At 39.1% G+C, this 27,750-nt stretch overlaps 2 protein-coding genes across 2 annotated transcripts in view; both read left to right on the plus strand.

The window, feature by feature from the left end:
- The window catches only part of LOC137277084 (uncharacterized), a 39,535-nt gene extending 33,553 nt beyond the window's left edge, over positions 1-5,982 (plus strand). The window contains exons 14-15 of the mRNA XM_067808745.1: positions 1,387-1,567; positions 2,375-5,982. Coding sequence (XP_067664846.1) covers positions 1,387-1,567; positions 2,375-2,516 — 323 coding nt within the window. The 3' untranslated portion in view covers positions 2,517-5,982. The remainder of the gene's footprint in view (positions 1-1,386; positions 1,568-2,374) is intronic.
- Positions 5,983-10,171: 4,189 nt separating this feature from the next.
- On the plus strand, positions 10,172-27,067 carry LOC137277085 (pro-epidermal growth factor-like). The gene is made up of 14 exons (XM_067808746.1): positions 10,172-10,259; positions 16,912-17,148; positions 17,897-18,065; positions 18,145-18,272; positions 18,852-19,008; positions 20,014-20,120; positions 20,484-20,642; positions 21,019-21,168; positions 21,318-21,452; positions 22,964-23,101; positions 23,310-23,447; positions 23,714-23,761; positions 25,384-25,462; positions 25,787-27,067. The coding sequence occupies exons 1-14, from the start codon at positions 10,199-10,201 to the stop codon at positions 26,031-26,033; spliced, it is 1,953 nt and encodes a 650-aa protein (XP_067664847.1). The 5' UTR covers positions 10,172-10,198; the 3' UTR covers positions 26,034-27,067.
- Positions 27,068-27,750: the final 683 nt, after the last annotated feature.

The raw sequence follows: 27,750 nt of genomic DNA on the forward strand, positions 1-27,750 counted from the left end.
GAGCACAACAATCATGGAATATATGAACTTATGGACTGTTTGCTTATAGTAAATAATAAACTCTGCTAATTTTCATGAAATTATAATATTGGGCACTTGTTGGACTCAACATTAGCCTGATCTGTTCCAGTTTTTGTAGTAGAGGATGAAAGTTGACTCTTAGAATTTTATGTATTAATGCACAATAAAGTCATATATAACACAATAAAAAGATGTTTTGGAATGAGAGTGGAAAAAAATAACTGTGCTGCTTATATTTGTGTATTGTTTCAATAATATTCAACTAAATGACTTACAGTTAGGTCTGTGAAAAAGCATGATGCAGTATGTGGTGTATATCTAGAGGGCTGGCATTTTGATTACCGTACACCATCAACCATTTAACAGACATGGTCCCTGCCAACCCTGTTGGTTTGGTGATATCAACAACTTGGTAGTCAGTCCCATTGAATCTGTTTATGGTAAAGAGACGAGAACTTCAGCATTTAAATACTGACAGACAAGATAAAGCTTTCTTCTTGTTATCCTCCTTTACTGATTACCTTTTCTCTACCGTATGTTTGATTGGTTGATAAAATGTAAATGGAAGTCAAGGGCAGATAATTCAGGATGGAGAGAAATGTTAATGAGGGATGATGGTTTACTTAAAGGGGTTACAGGGTTACAGGGTTACAGTTCTTATTATTAATATGGAATTAAGATTGGAGACTCCACTTTTAAATAACAGTGATAACACATAAATTTGATATAAAGAAGAAATTATTAAATCAGTGCCACTGAGTCTGTCAACCTCCAGATCTTGAGCTGCTGCTGTCATGGAATGAGTGAGTGATTCAGTCAGTGAGTGTGAGAAGTGTTGAGTGGGAATGATGAAAATAACTTACAGTGAAAATGATAAATATGTTCCAATGCACAAGTGATTGCTAACAGAGCATACCATCGTAGAACTTTCTTCTTTGGGAAGATGCAAATATTAATACATGCAAAACATCATACTAAATCACATCATTTGAGGGCAAAATCTACTTAATTTAGCTGATCTTACCATCACCAGTGTTTGATTGTTAGCACTTCCTGTGATAACATTCCTTACTCTATCTCAGTAATTTCAAGACATATTCTTTAGCCATGGCAGGGTTTCTTTGAAATAGAATAGCATTTTTAACTGTCATGTTCTGTTTTGCTTAAGTGTGAGACTGGATTATGAAAAATACTGACATCGTTGATTTGTTAGTAAACAAATTTAATTTTCTGATCAAAAATGCAATTTATTTGAATAACTTCCTTGAAACACATGTTCTAAGGACATAAATAAGTTTGGACATGTTTATCACTGCTAATGTAAGTGTATGCATGTATTTATTATGAAACATTTTACTAATCAAGGGGAGACAAGTCGAAGTGAATCTACAGTGTATGAGACCATCAGAACCCGGGACTCTGGTGAGACTCAGCAATTGAACAATGCAGCTCAATCAGGGGACAATGGCGGAACAGCTCGATCAGAGAGATATTCCGGAGATGAGAGTGAAATGGAAACAGACCGTGGATTGTCCAGAGCAGAAAGGTGAATTAAAACTCATTATTATGATTCCGCATCAGTATTTTGTTATTTCATTGCAAGTAGTTTTTCACTATCCATTTATATTTGATGTTACAGTAAAATTCAGATAAATGTCAGTGTCATAATTGTTTTTCGAACTGATGTACAAAACTGTACACAAATGTAAACAATTGCTCCGAACATTGAAACTGTTGGCTATGGTGTTGTTGGTGTTTGTCGTACGTCCTCAATCACAAGTTCCGTCATAAGATATTTGTAAAAAGCATTCCAAGGGACGTAACTCTATGGGGTTTTCTTGAAATAAAGTTTGGTCAGTAGAGGGTGAGAGTATCGATTTAATGCACTGTTTCATTAATTCACTTGAACTTTTCAAATCCATAATGTAATCTTAGTACGTAATTTTTTAGCACAAGTTCAAATAAATTATACTGGCTTCTCTTGCGGCTGTTAGTTGAGTGTTCATGAGAAAAATGCAGTGTATATTTTTAGAGAAGTGTAAAGTGATAGTGTCACTGCCTTTAAGGTTTGTCTGCACGGTAACAGTATCTCAGCCAAGCATCACTTGTGGTTTCCTTTCAGCGTCAGATTAAAACTCCCTCCCTCAGTCTGTATGATTTTTTCATGGGGCAGTGGGATAGCTCAGTGCTTAGAGAGTTTGCCTGTCATGTCAAAGGCCAGATTCAATTCACCTAATGTGTAATACACGTAAAGCCCACTCCTGGTGTTCGGTATTGTGATAATCCAGGAATATTGCTGAAAATGGCGTACAACTCACATCACTAACTTACTCAATCTAAACGACTGTTCCAGAGAGCAGCAAATGCTGAAGTACCATCATCAGTACAAGCAGGATGAAGCGGCGCCCCAAGAAGAGCCCCAGGGAGAACCTCAGGGGATGCCGGAGGGGGCACAGGAACAGGAAAAGAAGTCCCGAACATGTGTCATCTCATGAAGATGTCTGAGTGTCTGCGTCATGCCAGTAGTGCTGCAGTATATCACCTGAACAGATAACCTATCATAATTTATGTTCATAATGTATGGTATTGATTTTGTTGTTAAGAAAATGTGATATTGTGTAAAGGCTGTTACTATAATAGTTGCATTTGACAAGTTATTGTAAAGTCTGGTATTATGTATACTAGACAAAAATAGTTGGGGACATATGTAAATTTTGAAATTCTAAATAATGATCTATTTGTTCACTGACACAATAATGAAATATCAATCCTAAGAATACCAATATCCCTAACTTATTTTGTCCAGTATATTATTGTTATTATATAAATGATATTTTGTAGTGTAATATCTGTATGTATATGTGTAACGTATTCTGTGATAACACATTGGTGGTAGCCGTGTGATCCTAGCTGACATTTTTTGCATGACAGAGTTGCTTCCCTTAACTTGAAGGATCCACAGATCTGTGCTGATCTGCTATGGTAATTTTCATAGTATGATGAAACTGGGCCAAGCTATGACCACAGGAGTAACATGTTAAGGTGTGACTGTAATTGTGATTCCAAGTATTGGTAAAATAATTAGCTTAATTCAGTCTTAGTCATTGTAGCTTTTATTGTTATTTTCACTACACTATATCTCTTTCTGTATTTAGGACAATTAGAATATGTTTTTGACATTTGTGTTGTATTAAGGGAATTATCATATGCTGGTTCACTTGGTTTACTCAACATCTCCTGATGTTTATTATTATTGTTGTTAGATAGACCAATTCTATTTCTTGTTTTGTTGGTGGTATTTTTTCCAACAATAAGGAAAAAGAATAAAAATAAACTTTCCCTGCACGAAAATGCTATTCTAATGTTAGGACATACATTGCATATAGACCGTGTCAAAGCAGTTTGTTGGACACTATAATACTGGTATCTGTTCTCACAGACATTAAACTGAATTTTGTAACAATATTTCTGTTAGAAATCAGTGCCTTTTGTAAGTCACCCAGCGTGAACTTGAGCTTTAAATGGGTTTTGCATTGACTGCTGATTTTTCCCCCCTCCTGCATTCTATGTTTCTGTGGACAACAGTCTGTAAGACAGGAAATAAAACTGGTCTCGACTAGGCCTGGTTAACTGAATAAGGGTACAATTTTTCATTTTGGCCTGTTTTTTCATTATCTTCGCACAGACGTGAATACGTTCATTGTCAATATTTCATTGACATGCAATACTTGAAGTCAGATATCTTGGAGCAAGTATAAGTGTTTGTTGCACTGATAGACATGTACATCTGTGTGTTGTGAGTGTGAATGTGTGTAGGTGGATGTGTTACCATTGTCATCACAGGATAGCAGCTGTGAGAAGATCCGAGTTTGTTAAAGTCTGATAAAGATATATTCAATTTGAAAAATAAGCAACTGGTGATATATTATGGGAGAGATTGGATGGGACAGTGTAGTGTTAGAGAAATTAAGTGGGTTGTGAGAAATTGATATTTTTTTTGTTATTGTACATGTACCTACATCAGCACACCATAGCCATATGTTTATATTTGTATTTATGCCAGAAGAGTGTGTTATGTTTTATTTATTAGTAAAAATGTTAGAAACACAATATGAACTGCTAGGCTAAATAGTATATATATATCCATTTTTGATGTTGGCTGAAAAAGAACAATGAAATGGTTGTTTAATGAAGATACATTGACATTTGACGTTGGTGTAGTTGAATTTTAGGCTTTGAGTTTGAGGTGTCTTCGAGAGTGTACCAGTCCAGCTAGGCTTTGATAACTTTGGTCATTTTATTTGTGAATACAGTTGTCACGTGTATAGATCCTTTGCCAGGCAATGTATTTGTATGGTTGGAATTGATGTAGGTGACGTTTTCCTGTGGACTTGTTATGTAGTCATAGATGTACGGTAAATCATGTAAGGTATGCACCCATCTTGCAATGCACACACTATATATACAATATATCAGGAAGCTGAAATCTTTCATAGTTATCTTTTTTCATATCTTTTTTTTATTTTGCACTGAACAATAGATGTCTTTGTTATTTGTTTTGTTACCTGTTTTGTTATACATATTTCAAAATATTTTAGATATGTTGTTAGGATGTATTTATGTACTTGTTTCTGTAGAAGATTTCTCTTCAGTGTATTTTGAAATACTAGCTTATATGTTAAAACCTGCCCAGTTGTGTATAAAAGGCATCTAGTGTTAGCAGTGTATATGATGGTCAATGGAAGTGCTTTGTTACGTCTATTACTGTCCACCACTCACGAGCCTATCAAAGTGCACTATCAGGCCTACCATACAAATGGTGAACAAATCCTCAGATCCACAAGCCTGACACTCTTTGAACATAGATTTGATGCTTACTACCACAATGCAGATATGAAATTTTAAGATTAGATTCATAGTGAAGAAAAATATCATTAACCAAAGCCTGTTCGTCTCCCCTCGCTGCCATTTTTGATGATATTTATGCCGTTTTGGGATGCTATGACTGGTGTATTTTGATATTTTGACTGCCGTTTTGTATCCTCGGTGACCGTTCTTGGGTGCTCTTTCAGCTTGTATATAGGTTTTGGTTCCATTTCAAATGAGTAGTTTTCTGTTACAGAGGATTTCTTTTGGTTTTAGACAAAATTGTTGCAGTTTTGGAAGGTTTGTTTTCCTGTTTTGGTGATTTTCGTTCTGTTTTGATGTAAATGAGTTCAGCTTTGAGGATTTGTCCACCATCTGTTTGGTAGGCCACAGTAATGGGTCTTGTTGTGGGTTCCCATTTTGTAAAATGAACTTTGAACACCTTGCAACAATGAAACTTTGTCATTTACCTCTTGCTTCACCCCATTTATCTATAGGGAATAACGATCTGTGAACTATAGCTGTAAGGAACTCAAAGATTCCACAAGGTTTTTGTGTTTGGGAACAAAAATTCGTAATTCATTATATGCATTTGATACAGGTAGCCTGTATCAAAATGTTCTTAATTTCAGTAAGATCAGCATATAGTCATGGGAATAAATAAGGCAAGACATGAAAGTACAAGTGTTTATTCTTTTCAAGGTTTCCTCACAAGGTCTGTATTGCACTGTGTGTGAAATGCATGAAATATGTAAAGGAACACTTGACTTTCATGTGTACCCTAATTTGTTTCCATGAGTATACATGCGTTTATTTTGCATTAGTTTGCTGTATGTTTGTTCATTAGGTCCAAAATCCACTAAACAATTGAGTGAGTGACAGACAGTCAGTCAAAAAGTCTATATCGCAGTGTAAGACTTGACAAAATAGCAGTAGCAACTGTGGATTTTTTTTTTCTGACAGTTTACTTTCATAATCTATCCATGATAGTTATTTTCCACCTGAAAAGTGCCTCATAGATACATCTGTCAGAGAATGAGCACCCTTTGATAAGAGATTAGTAATGTACCAATGCATTAAAGAAATAAACAAATACATTTGTCTTGTAATGTTTGATTTCATGACACAATTATGCATGAAAGGCATCCGTATGTCTATATAACTGTGTGTCTGTGTGCATCAGGGTGTAGTTGAACAAAGAATATGAGCAACAATGGATTCATGAATGCCTCGAGTGACCCAGTGAGTCACCAATACTTGTCTTCATCGCTCCCTATCCTGTAGACTGAAAGACGTGGACCCAATGACTCACCAATACATGTTATCATTGCACCCTGTCCTGAAGACTGAAAGACATAGACCCACAAGACTCACCAATACATGTCATCATTGCTCCCTGTCCTGTACACTGAAAGACGTGGGCCCAATCACTCACCAATACATGTTATCACTGCACCCTGTCCTGTAGACTGAAAGACGTCAATACTGTCATAACCGATCCCTGTCCTGAAGACTCAAAGAAGATGCCCCCCGATCACTCAGCTATATATGTCACCTCTTTCATTTGAATTCCAGACCTCCGGTCGTGCTTGGCGTAATCAGGGAGAAAGGTTACAGGATACCAAGGTTATGATTTGTTGCTGGGATGAGTAGAGATGGATGAACCAGTCAACAATTCACGCTGACAAAGGTGCACTATAGGGAAGACAGTCTGTATGTGTTCATGAGGCTCTATGCTTGTGCATAACCGTCTTAGAGGGTGAAGTCCGGGCGAGTGAAGTAGTTCTCACTAGGATACTCATGTGTTCCTAAGGCACCAACTCGTGACTCCATGATACCATGCCAGTTGATGCCTAGATATAGCCGCATAGCATATTCCACTTGCAGTGGTCAGTCGCGTAACTAGATTACATTATTAAAACGTACAAGGAAGTGCAGATCGTTGTTCCCACGTCCTGTCCTTCTGACAAATACATTGGAACTCGGCAATGCTCTTACTGAAGAATGGAACAGTCCATCCTTGGCAACCATCTTGAAATTAGGAGTGAGTTAAGATTTTAAGTTACATTGTTAGTATTTTAGTCAAGTTGCAGATACACTGGGATCATGGGAGGACAGTGCTGAGGTATGAACGCAACGCATTGATAATATACTCACTACCTTGAGTCATTCTTATAAAAGATTTGTTTTCACAGTGGTTTGACGTTTCAGTGTTGGTAAAGTATTCATATTTTAACTGATAATTCATCAGGGCCCTTAGTCTCGAAACGTTCGTAGCCCTAAGAATTCTTAAGTTTTATCGTAACCAATGTGTTAAGAATGAGCTTAAGAAGTTCATACGGCTACGAACGTTTCGAGAATAGCTAGTCTGGTTATTGCCCAACTGGTTACTGCCTGTTTGTTGCACTGCGTAGCCCACTACAAGTTTCCTTCGTTCATTAAACATGTCTACACACAATATTAACTCTTTCAACAACGGCAAGGCAGTTGACGTGTTACATTCAAAGTGGTGGTCCCTAGCAAACTGCGAGTGCAGGTGATGCAGTACCGAAACAACCTGTGTACACTTGAAGTGTTTCTTCCGTTTTGTTTTTCGTAGTCATGCTATACCATCTTTGACTGACAGGTATGAATTGTATATTATGCAATGTTGAGGTGAAGTAAAATGGGGCTGAAGGTCGCACGTAAGAATAGTTCCCTCACATGACGACGCTTGGGTATGTGTGGCTGCTTGTACGAGCTCAATGAGATATCAGACTGACAGACCGACATTTTCATTCAGTAACAGGCCACCGGCCCAGAATACAATCATGATAATATGTAACACATCAGCGCATTTACGGTATGAACAGTTTGTGTCCCTTGTATACATAATGTAAGAATATACATACCTTTCTTATTATATCCATATTTTCACTTTGGAGAATAGTTATAGAATTTATAATTTGGGAAAGTTACTAAAATATGTTTTAATATATCTATTCCTGATACTAGAGTATGCATCACATACATAACATACATACCATTCATCTTCAGTTGATAAAATACCATTAGGATCACAAAATATAGACAGTATCTTTTAACATAGATATCAGAATATCTGCCCTTTCCACGGCTACTGTATAATTTGCAACACCTGAATCTTGCAAATATAATTTTTAAATATTGAGGAAACTCATTGCATAACAAATATTTCTCTACAGTAGAACAGAGATTTACAATTTTCATAATAAGTACACTTACTTAAAATTCCCCCTTTTTACCAATATATCTTTGAACTAAAGACTTCAGAGAAAATATATGATCATTTGTAGAATAATGAGCTCTAAACCCAGCTTGCGATTCACTAATAATATGATCTTCACACCGACACCGAAAGCGACGGTTAAGAATAGACATAAAACCGTTACAAGTACAATCTATAAGCGAAATTCTTCTGTAATTATCTGTAATATCTCTACAACCTGACGTATATATACGACAAATGATGCTCTTACCCCAGTAAGCATGAAAATTGCCAAAGTCAAGAATATCATTAAAAAGACGAGTAAGATATTGCACAATAAAATGCCTAGAAGCCTTTAAAAATTCAGCGGCAACGTCATCTGGCCCTGGAGACTTATTATTGGCAGCATGGACTAATTTATATGGTACGGAACTTGATCCATAGTACTAGGATCATCAAGCCCTTCTGTTCACTGACATGAAATAGGATATGATAATACAGATCCAGGATGTCTATACCAAAGTTACTGACGTAGGGAAACAGCGAGGAGGATGCTAACATACAGTCAACCCCACTGGCACCGTTATGAGTTATACATGTGAACTCGCCAGTCGTGTCTTCATGTGGTCGATCATTCGTAATATGCACCCCCTATGTTCGACATAACTACATGCATTTCTGATACCATAATTGTTGTAATGTACATTGTCTTTTGAATTCCTCTCAACATCAAACAAATCACCAGGATAGTCATCTGTATCATTGACGTAATCAACATTATCATTATCGATAAAATCAGGAATGTTCTTCATTCTTGAGCTCAGATCACCACCCAAGGAATATATTTTCATCTGGGTAGTCTGATCTCAACCTATGAAAGGAATCCTCTATTTGTGACATACCATCATAGTCCTTGTCGTCAAAGACTGGTGAATTTTCTGGGGAAATGTATGGAAACAGTAATTAAAATAATATCACTGTCCAGTTTCACGCGAGAGGCATGGGATATTAAAGCAATACAGTCTTGCAAAGAGTTAAGTACACGATTTATGACATTACTATCAACTAAACATTTCTTAACAAAGACAGTTACACCCCACTGTAACATCCAAGACGTTGACCTGACGGACACTATTGAACACCTCATAACCTGGAAGAAACTCCGGACAAATCTCTAAAAAAAACCCAAAAACAGCAAAACAAACAAACAAACAAACCAATAATATCGTACAAAGCACAATATTTTTTTTTCATCAGAGAAGGAATTGTCATGTTTCATAACCCTTCTATGTTCCAGCTAAGAGGGTTCCTTGTAGCAGTGGCTAGTGTTCGGGCCTTGGCCACATCCCTAGCTATAACTTAGACTGCCTTAGCGTCCATACCCTTATAATTCCTCGGTCGGTGGTTCGGACCCTCAATTACAACAGAGACCACAAAACAGATGATCTCTGGATGCAATGACTGCCATCAATGTTTTGTTAGCATCTTACCTAAACGTTAACCAATCACCACTAGAATATTTATTTGAGTTTGCAATTTCCTCTCGGAAGTTCATTGTTTTGTGTTACTGACTTTGGACGTGAAGTTTCATTTTCACAATACAATACCATGCAATATTCAGTTTACACAATAATTGTCAGGTCATTAGAACTATAGAATAACATATTTCAGTATGGTTACTGAAGTCATGACACTACATGCTATATTCTGCCCCTGAACCTGGGGATCAAAATGGGTCTTCAGCACTCCATGTTTGTAGCGGGCTACTTTAAAAAGGAGACTTATTTTCTCTCTTGGAAGAGTAATCATAAGATATGAAATTTGTATTCCCCTCTAAAACATTACCTTAAGTATAAATTAAACTCCTTCCTAATACAAATATGACTTTTACTGCTACAGAAATATCACCCCAGAGCTTGATGACATCCCACACACAGCCTGATAAGCGGAAGTATTGTACACAAATATGACTTTTACGAAAAACTACAGCATTCCGGCTCACTGCCTGATGACCCCCTACACGCAGTATGAAAAGCGGAAGCACTGTGCACAACCTTTGTACTGTAGCTATAGCTGCCTGTCAACATGGTTGGGAAATACGCTACTCTGTATGCATGCCTGTATCTCCACCAGATTTATGCCAATGGTAAGCGATTCACTTTTTCTACGTCATTTACAATACTGTACTCCGTAATATATTCTACAGAAGAGTGGCATATATATTTGGTGCAATGATTACCGATAAATACATTGTTATGTCTTCAGAAACGGGTCCGGGTCACTTTGTTGGTTTTGCCTTCGGAATCCATCACTCCATTCTGTTGGCAGGATGATAGCTGTGTTAATATATGATACATACGTCATTGCCGTATACCCCTCTACCACTGTTGGATATGGCCGTATGGTTATGGTTCTAAGCAGGGTGGTTAAATATAACAGACAGAGACTAAGATCACACCTAGGAAACAAAGACTAAGATCAAATTTTGCAACAAACAAACTATTTCGACATTGAAATATATAAAGCCAAAGGCAGAGAGTAACGTCGAAATGGTAAAAGGCAAACATAAATCGAACGACTTCGAGATTAACCATCAATATCTAAAATTGCCATTTGTGACTGGTTTCTAACGTGTATGGGTCAAACGTGTACGGGAAACCCCAGCACGTTATGTGATGCTTTCTTCCTGTCTTGATATATGCAATTTATTTTAAATGCTGAAATAATCATCTGGTATATTTTGTGAAGTAATGTAAGGAATATACAGTACTAGAATAGACGAATGTCAGAAAACAGAAACATCTGTTTCATGGATTTTCGTAAGGCCTTTGACCAGGTAGACACGCATAAATTATTGTATCTTACATACTGCACCCAATGGGTGTGCATGGTAAATTCTTCGATATATAAAAATGCAAATATGGCCACCTGATAGCCTGCTTTAGAGCAGGTAACAGGAAATCATCCGTGTTTAAACACCTTCCGGTGTACGACAAGGCTGCTTGCTTAGTCCCGCACTCTTTATCATTTTATTAAATGAACTATCTAATGAACTGAAACCTTTAGCACCACGACGTATATTTGTAAGAGAAGGTATTGAAGAAATCATCATGTTCATTTCCACTGATGATATATCATTGGCTGAGTTGAGTCGTTGATTAACAGAGAAAACTTGATGCCCTTGATAGTTATTGTAGAAAATGTCACTTGAGGTGAATTTAGTAAAATATTGTATTCAGAGATGGTGGCTACCAAACGAAAAATGGTGTTATAAGGGATCTGAAATGCAAATCGTAACTTCTGATAAATATCTTCGAGTTATGACTTCATGAAGAATATCTAGGTCTAAGGCCTAAGACAATTTTTTTATTAAAAAATCGTTCCAATTTTGTTGTATGGGAAATTTTGCAGTGTCGTTATGCCAAGGGAGGTAATAGAGAAAGTGCAGGGAAATTTCTTCACGAGATTATACAGGTGTCAGTAGAATAGTTTCGACAAATGCCATGCTCTGTGAGACAATCAGATACTCCCTATGTACCAGATATTATTGACGCTGTATAAAGTAGAGGTGTCGATTGATATGTTTGGGATATATTATATTATAGTAAATACCCTAGGACATGCTTTGAAATGCTTAAGGGCTATGGTGGTAGTGGAAAAATAGACTGGATGTCAAGGGTTAGACTGCTATTTTTCACTAGCTTTTAATATCTCTGGATCTGCCAGGACTGTGGGAGGACAGCCCAAAAACAAAAACATAGAAGAACAAAAAACATATCACTCTCGTTGTCATTCTTACACCTACATTCTGAAAGTATGAAAACATTAGAATACAACAGTCTATACTTGAAAATACACTGGAGTGAAAGTAGAAGATACTAAGATAGAGATCGCAGTGACAATATGAAAATGCTAGAATATAGACGGGAGTGAACGAATGAAACTACTAGAACATAGACTGGTATGAAAGTATGAATTATGAAAGTATGCTACTACTGGAATGCCGCACTGTGGCGATATATGATGTTATTACATTTCCTGGGGAAACGATAAGTGCGTAGGACAATGTGCGATGTACTGAGAGGAAGTCACATTTGGATTTTAAGTGTAATTCTCTGTAAGTGACATCCTGTGCTCTCCACGAACACACAGTACCGCTATGTTTCATTCATAAACACAAGCTTAGACAGGTTTTTGTGGCAAAAGGTAGACACACTTTATTCTCAGCACCATAAATCATCTGAAATTTAAAACCTTGTATATTATTATATTGATTACCATTGATCACAGTGACCACGTAGATATTTTTCTATATCTATATTCATATGACCAGGATAATTTGTCAAATACGAAGGCAAATGAAATGTGTAGACAGTCTTATGTTATGTCTATCTTCATATGATCAGGATAATTCGTCAAATATGAAGGTGAATGTAATTTCATGTAGATATTCTCCTATATCTATCTTCATATGTTCGGGATAATGTGTCAAATGTGAAGGCGCATGTTATATCAGTAGTATATAACGGGTCGCCAGAAAGTAGATTGGTTGAAGGAGGTTGAGGGAAGGTTAAGGGAAATTCACTGGCTGATCCAAGTCACGTGACCACGGCTTAGACAGGACGTCACAGGCGAGGGAAACGAATGGAGGGTGTTTCCTTATGCGGAAAATCTTTCATAAGAAAAGCAAAAAGAAAAAAAAACCAAGTGAAGAGTCATGAATTAACGAATAGACAGACAGACAGTACCTTTCAGCTAAGTTTGAATTGAGCGCGCTTGACAACTCACGTGTTCCCGACCTTTCAAATCGCCCGCATTCAACAGAGCGAACGTCTTTTGTTATCCCTTTGTACAGAATTATTCAGCTGTGTCCCGACTCGAAAAGTTGATGTTTAAAGGCGATGTCGTGCTTGCTTTTCCTGTTAAATGTATCCAGTTTCAGGTTTAACTCAGGACTAGTGTCAGAGTATGATATTTTAAAAACAAATGGTTCGAAATACACATGGATAGAAGTATATCTAGAAAACTGATGAAAACAACACCATGAAAGTCACATCATTTGGGAAGAGAGAGAGAGTAATGCAGATGCCAGGAATCTGCATATTGAAACAGTTCTGTTGTGCCCAGTTCCGACAGAAAACAGAGTTTAGAAGTTTAAGACTTCCACCTCTTCATTTCAAAATGTGTAACCTGTGTTAGCTCATGTAAAATAAAGAAAGACTTATACCTTAAGCCAAAAGTGTACTCGAAAATTATCAGTGTGCATTTTGGAAATAACTAATTCCAGCAACAGTTGTAGATAGTATCACACTCTAGGCAACAGGAACAGGCTGTATACCATAGTGTACAAACTATTTTCAGTGCTCTATGAGGTCAATGCAAACCACAGGTGTTTTTGTGTGTATAGTGTGCTACCCTGAACAGACAGATAGTACCCGTCAGCCCAGTTTGAATTGAGCGCGCATGACAACTCATGTGTTCCCGACCTATCAAATCACCCACGCAGTTTTACTTCAGGGCGTGATATTATAAAAAAAAGATGGTTTGAAACATAACTATATCAAATAGTTAACAGATTAGTACAACACCTTGAAGGAAGGTTTGTTGGGAAAGAGTTGGAAGCAATCCATAAGACATCTTAGTAGCAAGCAATGTGTTTCATGTTTACAATAGTCTTCTCTCAATCTAGCCGACCACCCCAAAGTCTGTCTTAGAAATAAGCAAATCAAGATGAGCTTGTGAATAAACCATTCCTCTGAAGGGTCCTTTCAAAGTATCCACACTTATACATGAATATCAGCCGACCACCTCCCTCCAACCGTCTCTCTTTAGGCTTTTGTGATCTGTTGCGCATGCTCCAATGTCCTTTGAGACTGCTTTCAGTTCAGTTTAAGATGTCTTACCTGTGTGACACATGTTCTGGCCTGCTGCCCATGGAAGCCAACGGCGACGATCATCAAGGATTACTTTCTGCGTGTAAACCAGGACCACCCAAGACGTCGATGCTGAGGACAAAGAAGACACAGGCAACATCTACAATGAAAATGGTGACAACCCACAAGGGACAGAAGACAACACCCCAACCCATGAACATAAGATATATGTGAGAGATGCAAGCTGTAGTGAATCGGGCAAAAACTGCTTTGAAACGAGCGGAAGATGACTGGAAACGGCAACAATATAAAAGAAAGCTTGAACCCTTGTAATCTGAGCACTTGCATAGGATGATGAGGGGTGACTATCTGTCTGGACTGTGGGAAGAGGTTCACTCGAAAAGATAATATTCAGAGACATTGGAAGCTGATGCATGGATTCGCTCCAAACGCACCCCCTCCAGATACCGACGCCCCTCCTGTAGGTAATGACCCTTCTCAAAAGACACTCTCCCCCTCAAGAGAGACTCCTATCTCCTCCACAGGAGAGACACCCTCCTCCTTCTCGCCAAGAGGACAGGCAGCAAGCTCAGTCTAGGTTCCTGATTCCCTCCAATGTTCTCGTGGTCGGACCCAGTGGCTGTGGGAAGTTTGTTTTTACCTTTCATGTGCTCCTACATTGCCTTATCCAACCCAGCCTACCCATTTCGTTTGGGGTTATACTCAGTGACAGCCCTGACAGACATGTTTCGGGACAATATGAAACTGCAGAGGAAACAGTACAAGCGACAGGGACGAACGCAAGAATGGTTTCAGAGAAGACTGAAACTGAGGTGGGAAGATCTACTACGTAATACTCTCATCTTTGCGGTGGAATATACCAAGTACTTTACAGGGGCACCTCTGTTTCAAAACATGCTATACAGCCGAGGAGATATGAATCCTTTCACGGAGCAATCTGTCCTCAAAAATAAAATCAGACTCCTGCTGGAACCCAAGATGAAAGCGATCTTGCATTTGCTAGATATGCCGGAAATAGAAAGTGGCATTAAATCTGATAGCATCGCAGATGATAATGATGACGATGATGTGGAGGATGACGCGGAGGAGAATGTTTGAGGATATGAATACCGGTCATTAGTTTATCAGTCTAACAGTCGGAAGAGAATGCCGAGACAACGCCGCACGTCTGGTTTGATTCATATTTTGAAAACACCTCAAGCTCAGGCGTTTGAACGATGAGAGACGCCGAGTTTCCCTGTACGTGAGAGGAGCTCTGAAACCCCCTGGACGGAAATCGTTGATGACAATGGATAAAGCATAGTGTTTAGATAACCATTCAACCTTATAACAGCATAGGGAAGGTGAACTGCAAATTCAACAGCGTGAAATGTGTTACAAAACATGGACTTGCTGTTTAAACATTCACGCCTTGAAGCAGCAGCCTGTGTGTATATATAGTGACTTTATTGTTGACTTACATGTTCCAGAGTGACCCATGCTGTCCATTTGTATATCACAGCTTTGTATTGGACCGACTGACTTGAATCAATAAATGATGTGAATACATTGCTTGTGTAGTCAGTTTTAACCTTCATGTAACCTTAGTATATAACCTATATGTACCCCGATGATAATATGTGTTGTCCCTAGACAGACATCGACACACACCTCACAGATCTATGAACCCCCCGTTCATACCAATACATCTAAAATGTAATGTCATCATGTAAATTGTGAATTTACATGGATTTACCTTTACAAGGATGAGTGCATTCCGCACAAACGCTACACCCCACTGTTTTCAATGTGTAACTGTTTACAATCTGAAAATATGTTATGGTAACCCTAAACATGTGCGCGGGTGATTTCATTCATCAGAAATCTGTTATTTACGATGTTTGTAAAAATAAACTGCTAACCACACTCATAGCAATGTTTCATGAAGTGGTTAGAGCCGTAATTGATCTATTGAAAGATGTCATACATTCATGTTCAGATGTAGGTATAAACTCTACACGCACATATTTTCCCACATCATTCAATTGTATTACATACCGGTTACAGTAACGGTGTATACACACGCACACAACAGCAAAACAAAGGTTGAACGGGGAGATACATATCATGTAACCCAAATAAGTCCTTTTCCAAGTAACAAATTAGTTATTTTCAAAATGTACACTGATATTTTTCTAGTACACGAGTACTGAGGTATAATTCCATCTTTTATTTTACATGAGCTAACACAGGTTCCGCATTTTGAAATGAAGAGGTGGAAGTCTTAAATTTCTAAAATCTGTTTTCTGTCGGAACAGGTCACGACAGAACTGTTGTCTACATTACTCTCGGTGCTGTCTCTTCCAACACAACGTGACTTTCATGGTGTTGTTTTCATCAGTTTTCTAGATATGCTTCTATCCATGTGTATTCCGAACCATTGTTTTTTAATTATCATACTTTGACTGTGGTCCTGAAGTAAACTGAAACTGGATACATTTAACAGGAAAAGCTTGCATGACATCGCGTTTAAGCATCACGTTTCCGAGTCGGGACACAGTTGAATAATTCTGTACAAAGGGATAACAAAACTCTGTCGAGTGCGGGCGATTTGAAAGGATGGAGACACGTGAGTTGTCAAGCGCGCTCATTTCAAACTGGGCTGACAGGTATTGTCTGTCTGTCTGTTTGTCTGTCTATTCAAGACAGTACGTCATACATTCATTGATTCATGACCCTTCACGTTTTCTTATGAAAAGGTTTCCTGCATCTCAATCTCATGTAGACTCAATCTCAATACATATGACACATTCCACATCGAATTATAGACACAGCTTTAAGCAAGGACCTTTTATAAATACGTATCTCCTGTATCGTGCTAGCTAATTTTGTTAAGTAATGCATCCAATTTCACTTTCCTTGCAGTGGAAATCCCTGAACTGACTATTCTCTTGAGCAACTGGAATCCCGGGAGAATATTAAAACTGTCTTTTAACCGATCGGCGGCACGAATATCTGGTTTGGCGAACGGCTTGCGCCCCGTGGCGATTGATTATGACCCAGTAGAAGAGAGAGTCTACTGGACAGATGTTGCTCTGAGGGCGATCTTAGCAAGAGACTTAAACGATAACAGTAATGAGATCATCCTGTCCTTGAAATCAAGTATGTGGAGTTGTTGTTACTTGCTGGTTACTTAACGGCACCTTCCAGCTATCCAAGTCTCAACCAGACAATCCAACAAATAGTGCCATAGCACTGTGCCATGTAGTCTGGGTCCTTTGCCGGTCAACCCTCACTTGATGGTCAACCGATATAAGAGGTTACAGGACCAGAAAATAGGTCTCTTGAGTTCTGTGCCAAACACACTTCTCATGGGGTGGAAGACATGGCACTACATGCAAAAAAAGTTGAAATATCCTGAAACACGCCATAGAGAAGTAATTATAATTGATTATGCATTAAATAATCTTATCCATTTTTGTAGCAATATAAATTTGCGTGTTCTGACACTGACAGTCTTTGAATGTCTAGTTTACCCGTATTTCCGCCAATACGCTGCCGGGCTTACAGATTCTCCATTAGTATTTTGTTTGAAACCTCCCTGGTAAATATGTGACCTGGCGCATATTGAGGGCCAGCACTTATTAGAAATTCGGCGTTTATTAGAGGAAATATCGTAGTTTAAACCAACTCACTCTTACATACCAAGCGAACAAAACTTAGGTCTAAACAATTTGAAATAAAATCACAATGGTCAAATCACCTTTGAGCGTTTTTATCCAATACCTGTGATTTAATATATGATTTATAACGATCATGTTTATATACCTAATTTCCTGTATTTAAACCATATTTCTTTAAAGCCATGGACGAGTTCTAAAATACTTGTGGTCTTTCCACATTATTACAGATGCCACACTTGATGGAATAGCTATTGATTCCATCGCCAGGAAGATATTTTACACAGACACCGGAAATGACGTCATTGTCTCCCTGAACATGAATGGTACCGGAAGTGAGATCATCGTCGATAGTGGACTTGAAGAACCAAGAGGAATTGTTCTTCACGAAGAAAACAGGTGTGCATATTTAATGTTAATGACAGAAAAATAATATTCATGAAGAATTAATCAATATCTCGAATATTGTTCATTCCAGGAAGATGTACTGGTCAGACTGGGGACGGAACGCATACATAGCATCAGCTAATTATGATGGTACAAAAATCAACAGGATCGTCACTACAGGTCTTGGATGGCCGAACGGGCTAACAATGGACAGAAGGAGTGAGTTTCAATAGTGTAACTTACTTAAATTAAGAGGGAAGTTTGGAGGAACACGTCCCGGTGGCAGACCAGGGAACTATGATCATGGATTTGAGTTCTGCTCGGGATTCTTATGTTGCCATGTTTCTCAGAAATATAACTATGCTCATAGGTGTCTCCAAACGGAAAGATCGTAAAGACCTCCAGCACTTCCAGTTGGAACTCCTTAAACGATTTCCAAACAGTACAAAACGTAATTTTCTTACTATTCGTCAAAATATGTCTACAGATTGAATCTTTCTGCTTTGGAATTAAAATTTAAAGTACAAATGTACACGTATATGTTAGCAGACATTTTCCTTCTATTTCCGATTCAGGTTCTGTAATACTCTTTTAGGGACTAGAATATAAAGTATGTGTTAGCAGACATTTTCGTCTTTTGAATAACCCGTTGAACTACAGGATGCAATAAAAAATCTGCAATACATTGTTTATGCATCTTCCATGTGATCAATTTAGAATACTTTTGAAGGTTTGAGTACCAATGTCCTAAACACAAACCTTAGCTGTTTGTTATTTCCTTATCTCATGCAACTGAAGATGGAATACTCTACTGGTGCGACTCCTTGAAGCATACATTAGAATCAGTGCAGGTAGATGGGACAAGCAGAACACTGTTGCTGCAAGAACTCGGGGCTCGCTACTTCGGGATATTTTTTCACGACGGCGTCATCTACTACACGGACAGGAACAGAAGGTGACTTTCAGCAACTTCTTTCAATGAGTCACTCAATAGACGCAAAATGCTATCCGATTGATGTCCGTATTTTGACATCCTGTTTGTTTTTCTGAACCATTGACGTGCCTTTCAATGTATTTGCAATGCGTGCCGATACAGGATATGCCCACCTTGCCTTGTGTCATATCTAAATGTGAGGCATGTGACAGATGCTTATGAATTAGTGGAAACCGTACAGAACCAGTCCTGTTTTAGCATCAATGGAAATGAACAATACGCTTCGATTTGCACGTAAAAATAGATACAATCGGTATGTGGCCGAATCCGGTACTTTGGTTCGACTAGACCATGATGTGTGTCAACAGTGCCGACGGGTGACATTACAGTACTGCACGTCTAGCTCACCGACACCAGGGTGTGACGTCACGCTATAACCGGAAAACAGAAACAGCTTACAAGAAGTAAAGAAAGTACTACATTCGAGTGCCGAGTGATTTGGTGCGGACTTTGAAATTCATAAAACAGTGAAAACGAGTTTGTAACCCACACCCAAACCAGTACGCCATAGTGGTACGAACACGTGTTCATTGCTTGTTTGGCATTCTAGAAGCAAAGGAAAAACATAACATTATTGCATTACGTGACGTGGTTGTCATTCGAACCAAACGAGAGACTGACAGAACATAAATGGATGAAGCCAGATTTAGAGTACGTTCAACAAACTTAACAACATCTTAATCAAAGGTTTGTGGCAGCGGGTTTCTGTGGCTTCCCAGGGTTTCCTAATTGTGAATTCCAGATGCTCGTTCTATTGTTAAATCTTAATAAGGAAAGAATGTACATCAAAACGCCGCTAAGTACAAAAGCGTATGATTCCCACCTGCCAACGTTATGACGTCACAATGATTAAACGCTATGGCATACCGAATGGCACATTAGCCACTATTTAACCAGGTAAATCCCTTGATTAGAATGGCGGTTTATCAAACATAGACCAACATATACTGATCACTGTCATTTTAGGACAGTATTCAACATACCTTCAACCGGTGGGACAACGGGAACCATGTCTTCACCACACATCACAACGCCTGTGGGAATCCACGTGTTCTCGAACAGAAAACCGTCTGGTAATTTGTGTTGATGTTTCTTTAATTAATTAATTCATTCATTCATTCATTCATTCATCGCTAAAATCCAGATCACCTGCTCAAAGGCATCGATCGTTTGATGTCAGTCTCAAACGGTACATTTATCAATCTCAACTCTCTGGAGATCATACATTTGATTAAGTGCCACAGAAGGGTTAATCTGAACATCTTTCCATCGTGACGTTATTGGAGCTGAAAGTGGATAATAAACTGTTATATTAGGTTAAATATGGACAAAACATGTTCTATGCTTGTTGGGAATGGAACCAGGGACTTCGGCGTGGTGATTATTCCTTTGCAACTAAATACATGTACTCATTACTTATTATATGAGTATTGCAGAGTGCCCTGCTGGACAATACGGAGACGACTGTCAGCAATGTGGGAACTGTAAAGCGAGATCTGTCTGTGAGAAGACCACAGGACAATGTTTGGCCGGATGCGCCGATGGATACAAAGGCAGTGACTGCAGACACGTTCAGGACAAAACATCGGCAGCAGGTAGACTAGCGTTGACACTAGCTTACTAGGTATATGGGATAGATCTTGTGTTATTAAGAATCATTAAGTCATTAAGGACATTAGAAGTCCCATTCCAACAATGTGTAATCGCGGAACCTACGGGATGATGTGCGCCCATGTTTTGTAACTGCGCTGGAACATCGTGCGACCAATGCCAAACAGGCACAATTAGTTTGTCTGAATCAGACACAAAACATGCAGTTTACAGCTGCGGGTATATATTATAGCGAAATATTGTTCTGTTATTCTGAATCGACACGTTACCATATACCTGTAAGGCCCGACTTAGATGAATGTTTGCTGAGGCTATTGGTTTGACTGACAGACTGACTTTCATTCGTTGTCATGAACCAAGGAACCACCCCTAAAGCTTGTCCAGCCAACACCTACGGCCCCGACTGTGCTCCGTGTGGGATGTGTGCAGGAGTGGTCACGTGCAGCAAGGTCGGGGGTACCTGTCCAGCTGGCTGTCAACTTGGCTGGACTGGGGACAAGTGTGACCGGGGTAAGTGTGGCATAGACCGAGAGATCTCATATAATCCTGAATGTGGTTTTGTTTGAACAGATGAAGCATATGTACTGTTTTGAGTATAGTTGATCGTAATTCTGATAACACATTCCTTTCTGTTAACACTCACATTGTCAACATTCCAGCATGTCTTCCAAACACGTATGGTGCGTCCTGTGAACCATGTGGTCAGTGTGCTGGTGGTGTCCATTGTGACAAGAGTTCTGGACTTTGTCCAAATGGATGCCAAGATGGTTGGTCGGGATCTTTGTGTAAGACGCGTGAGTAAAATACACTCTTGTTACATGTTAATAGAAGCGACAAAACCCCTTTCAACATCTAAAAGAAATCCCTGCTATATGCAGATTAACAATTCTGACTATATCATGTGAGTGTATTGGTTTTCGTGGCATTGCAGGTATCGTTTGATAAAACAGTCGCGTTTGGACCAGACAGTCCAGTGATCACAACCATGCGATACGATTACAGAATATATGTTCGTGAGATTTGTATCAAACAGTGATGATACCCACCTTGTCTTAATTTATATGACAACTTTGAATCCACACCAACTGTACATAATTATATTTACTTTTTAGTCTAAATAGGTGCTACTGTACATACATTTAGGTATATGATTGTCGCCGAAGTCGTGTGGTCAGAGTGGTAGTTTGTGTCGCCGACGATAATATGCGTCACTTTTGTTTATTTATCGCATGCCCTAGAGACATGTTCTAGTCGGATTATAATGTAATATAATGTCAGAAAATATTGGAGACACGTGGAATCAATGCCATAAAGTGTTTCTCTTTATTCATTTTTGCAAAGGTGCGAAGTTAAGTTTTTACATCCTTAAGAAGAAACGACTCTATCTTCAGACTTAAGTAATAATTTCATAAAATGACAGCAGATGACAGATTTCACAGAAAATTATTTTTGTAGACTTCCTTATTGAGAATGTCTATAAATGTTACTGTACTGTTGACGGGGTTTAGAAACACAATGGGAATTGTGTTCCCCTTCTTCCTGGTTTGCTTGTATGAGTACTGGTTCATATTTAGATTATTGACAAAAAAAAAAAAAAGGCATAAGGCTACATGACAAGAGGGATGAATTCAAATAGTTTAAGTTTTGAGCACGAAAATACCAAAGATTGACATACGGCTCTGCACTCATCAAAGTCATAACGTACCAGACCCCAAAGAGCTTTCGAAAGTCTTTTTGTTGTGGAAATATGTAGCGCAGTTCCAAAGATGACGTTTCAGTGCCAAATTGATGCCTAGTGCCATTTCCTGTTTACACTTTTACTATAATTGACGTGACATATGGTTATGAAGGGTCAAGGGTGCGGTCACCTTTTAGCGAACACTTGGTGTCATCACCATTGTGATGATGAATCATAAACACATGCAATAGTCAATGTACAACAGACTAAGAGTGAGTGAGTTTAGTTTTACGCCACCTTTAGCAACATTCCATTAATATCACGGAAGAGGGCATCGAAAAAGGGCTTCAGAGTCTGACATTGTAGAGAATGTGTAGAATCGAACCCCTGTCTTTAACGTGCCGAAAGAACGCCTGATCTGTTAGGCCATCCCACCGCCCCTTGCCGGTAAGAGGTGTATTATGGATGTTGAATGGGTTTGTCGCTTTTATCATTTTATATCCAGGCTTATTGGCCTTCGTCAGGCGTAGACTGCCTATCATGGTAACCAAACTCTTATTTGCCTGTATCTATTTTTGAAAGCAGACATGTCCCGGAATGAAATATTACTGATTTATTAACTTCCAGAATGTATTCCTGGTACATATGGTGCGGGGTGTCTGTCGTTCTGTTCCCACTGCAAAACAGGAACGGTGTGTCATCAGATCACTGGTGAATGTCCTGCAGGTTGTCAGCAAGGATGGAGCGGTGCCAAATGTGACGAGGGTAAGCACTTGTAGAGAGTTAGTGAGAGAGTATTGTTTTGTGTCCTTTGAGAAATAGTCCAGCAGTGTCAGCGGGGACACCAGGAATGGGCTTTGGCCCATGTGGGGAATCGAAATCGGGTCTTCGGAGTTGCGAGCGAACGCTTTAACCACTAGGCCAAATCACCTTCCCCATTACGTTTGAAAGACGCAGCGGATTTTCTTTCCAGAATGTAAACCGGGTGCTTACGGTAAAAACTGCGCATCACTGTGCTCGCACTGTATGCTGGGAAGTGTGTGTAATCACGTTACAGGGCAGTGCCCAAATGGATGTCAGTCAGGTTGGAGTGGCGACAAGTGTGATGAAGGTATGACACACTGAAATGAGTAATCAAAGTAATCAAAAGACACATTGATCTAATGCTCCGATCCAGAATGACGACTTTCGTTTATAGACACTGGATAAACCATTTTCATAAATCATTAAGGTGATAACTGAATGATGAGACCAGTGACGTTAAGATCTTGCTACACATGTGCAAAAATCATACTGCTTTTGCGCAACTCCTGACTAATTCTCATGTTATAATCTTTGAATATCTGACGACCAAACACTCTGTTCTGAACATTTCAGACATGCAAGACAGCACCAAACAAGAACCCAGCAACGCGTCGGTTCTGAGTAAGCAATTATATGCACTGCAAACCACGTTTTATCAACTATATACAATATTTGCTTCAGAAGAATTCATGTACTCTCACTGGATGAAACATTGTTAGGTTTTAGAATGATAACATTGGGATCGTATTAATTTACTTATTTACTTTCCATGTGATGTGGCAATGTGCACAATGTGTAGATGATGTAGACGCACAGGCCAAAAATGATAAAATGGGTTAAACGTATTTGGGTGTCGATTAAGCTAGTAGACATACAGAAATATGAAATCTGACATACAGCTGAACATATGTATTTTTGTCAGCATTAATTCAGTTCACTTACTGTACATGTGTGGACACAAGGGTAAGTACCCGGTGACACCACCCTTTATTAATAGCCATCTATTAGACGATAGTGACTACTGACGCGTCGATCTGCTCGTCCCATATCTCCTCGATCGCGTTCTGATCAGACGATTTGGAGAGTCAGGGAAGAACAGCTTTCATTAGCAAGAAGGGCACCTGCTATACGAGCTGTGTGGGGTCGAGCGTTGTCGTGTAGGGACAGCTCCCTCTGGCGGTTAAAAGAGTGGGAGGAGGTGAGATGATGCGGCGATTTCCTGTAAGATTGCTCTGAAGCACCACTAGATCTGATCTACCCGTGTAGGACATGTTCTTTCACAACCTGACCCTCCCATCGCCAAATCTATCCACCTATCGAGCTGCACTTCGGCGAAAAAGTTCGTATACACGTCCAATCTCGTCTATGCTGGAGGAAATATAAAATTTTCATCAGTTCCCCAAGATTCGTTGTCGATGTAGTCGTGTCAGTCCAACTTTTGATCGATATGTTCAAATTCCCACTTTTCTCCTTCCATTTCTTATGGTTTGATGGGAAATCCTTCAACGACCAGGCACTTGTTCATTAGTAACCCTTACCGTAAGAAATCAGTGACATTAGCGAAACCCCCGAATGAATCGGTCCAGAGCATGAGTGGGCTCTCTTGATCTTCCACCTTAGGGCCATCATGGATCTAATTAAAGATGGTATGCCGATGTTGTAATCGAGATATGGTACTGTTGTGAACGCTAAAGTGGCGCGCAATACACATCAATCACAACATGATTAACGGGATTTAGACACAGCAATTGTCTTCTTAATGATGACCTTTGACAAAATATATCGAAATGAACTTCTGAAAACGCCTATACATTTCATTTTTCGAAGAGTGTATTTTCTTTGTACGCCTTAAAGCTAAATTAATATTTTCAAAGAAAACATATTAAGCATTTGTCCTTGGATACCTGGTGGTACCTAGCTGTGGTACTGAGCGTGGACACACTTCCTAGTACTACCGCGTTACAATTAGTCACCTTACTGAACAAGATCAGCACAATGAAACTCCAAACTGTACCGAAATGTGTGTGCATATCTGCGTGCGTGGGTACGTGCACGTGGAGGTCAAAGCCATCCGCCTTTTGCTCCAGTCACTCGTGAATGATTAAGGATCCGTATGTCATACCTGGCTCCTCATATCTTCTAATCTTTCGTTTATATATCTCCAATTTGTCTGGATAATGGAGATTTCACTTGTAACACTATGAAACGTGCGTTTCATGTTTTGTAAGATGCATGTATTGCAGTTGTAGTTATTGCCGCATCTGCAGGGGGCGTTGTCCTGCTTATCATCATTGCTGTTGTAGCTGTAGTGGTACTAACCAGGTAATGTATATCAAATACAAGAACGTGTGTACAGAGCATTAATGTTATTTGTTTGAAGATTAACGATATGAGATTTACGAAACCAAAAGTACTGCATGAAACACTTCATTCTTATTCGCATCCTTTACCCGTTTTGGGAATTAATGCTCAATCTCGTGCGTACAACACCAATGGTTTAACAACTGAGCTACTCTAGTACGCCACTGAACGATCGTGACATGTCGTTAAATGTTTATTTAAATTATTTTCCAATTCTCGTCAAGGATAAGTAATGACAATGCTATTTGACTAGTTAAACATGTTTCTGAACAATATTTCCTGCAGGCGTAAGCGACAACCACGACAGAAGACCATCAACCAATACGATACGGCGGGTCCTTCGAGACTGACCTCGGGCTATCTCGTCCCATCCGACCAATGCCCTGCCTACCTGGGTATCATGAGGTCCACCCATCCTTCCAGGATCCACTTCGATGTTGCCCAAGCTGATGCCTACCTCCCCATGAGTAACACCACACGGCAGCCAAAGCAGGAAGAAGAAGACCATATATATGAAACACCAGTGTTTTAAGTTGGACTTGGGACGAGGACAACTCTACAAAGGGTGCACCTATTTCTCTTTGGACAACAAAGGCTTTCAACATGAAGCTGATCCAGACTTGAGTTCCAGAATATCGTTTTTAGGTTCTGTGTGGCTTCATTCTCTGTCCATCAAGTGATTGTATACTTTGTTGAAATGTCGCTGACGAGTGACAGGAGTATTGCGGTTCATTGCCAGACAGCAAGTGCATATTTCTCTGCAAATCATGAGAAAAGACAGAGCTAACGCCAAGTATCATGGCTGATTTTCAGTCAGCTATTCTTATATGTCCTCTTATGTCTTTGATGCATAGAATTAATTTTGCTGGGTACTTGAGATTGGTTTTTGTGGTATGTTGACAATTTCTGTTACTAGATGCTCATATATTCCTCCATGCAAGGTAGCCCATTTCTGGTCTCCCCCCGTCGTGATATTGCAGGAATATTGCTGAAAACGGAGTAAAATCAAATTCACCCACTCCATCCAAGGGAGTACATGTCTGTGTACATATTGTTATTTACAGGCTTCGATGTTTCTCGTATATGTGTGTGCATTTTAGTTCCATAGTTTTTGTTGAAGTACTGTGATCACGACTTCGGCTGTAAAAATTCTCCTTTTCTTCATTGTCTTAATATACTTTTCGATGCGCTTTGGTTCATGCCAATTAATGTTTATTAGTATTTATCTGGTCATATTACTGTCAAACATCACTTGATCATGTTACTGTCAAACATCTCTTGGTCATATTACCGTCAAACATCACTAATATTTTTGTCAAACATCGATGATCATGTTACTGTCCAGCATAATTGATCCTATTTTAGTCAATCATTACTGGGTCATATTACTTTCAGACATCACTTGATCACATTACTGTCAAACATCACTGGGTCATATTTCAGTCAAACATCACTTGGTCAAACACGACAGAACACATATTGAAAGATACTGATTTGGTCCATATGTATATACCTTGTACACGCCCTTATACTATCCATTTGTGTACATAAAACTTTGTACATGTACTGCGAAATATTATGTCATCTGTGTTTCCGTTACATCTCAACACATCAGATCTATACCTCACATGAGGCCACAACACTCCCAGATTATCTTCTAATGGTTACCCGGCGTGAACACTGATCAAGTCTCCAGCGCGTTTTAATCCACAGCCTTGATCAATATGATCAGTTGTAGTTCAGGTTGCTAAGCAGAACTGAATAATTGAACATACGAATCCATGGAAGTGCCTGGTGTATATCATAGGATAACTAGTTCAGGTTGCTAAGCAGAACTGAATAATTGAACATACGAATCCATGGAAGTGCCTGGTGTATATCATAGGATAACTAGTTCAGGTTGCTAAGCAGAACTGAATAACTGAACATACGAATCCATGGAAGTGCCTGGTGTATATAATAGGATAGCTACTGGATGCTGTTTTCCCTAAAGAAAAACCTTTCTTCTTCCATATGTAATAAATACACAATGTTATTCAGAAAGTGGTCAGATGTTACACATGTGGGATTAAACCTTCTTAGTACAGATTGTAGTACTTTTGTTGGCGCCCACTTCCAAGCCACGGTGGCGTCTGAATTCAGACTAGGTGTCTGAATTGTGTGATTGCAATAAGGTGCCTAACTCTGACTGCGTGGGCCCGAATCCCTCATAGGATTTAACCCAAGAAAAGTACTAGAAACTGTACTTT

Source organism: Haliotis asinina, chromosome 3, assembly GCF_037392515.1.
Source record: "Haliotis asinina isolate JCU_RB_2024 chromosome 3, JCU_Hal_asi_v2, whole genome shotgun sequence".
Classification (NCBI taxonomy): domain Eukaryota; kingdom Metazoa; phylum Mollusca; class Gastropoda; order Lepetellida; family Haliotidae; genus Haliotis; species Haliotis asinina.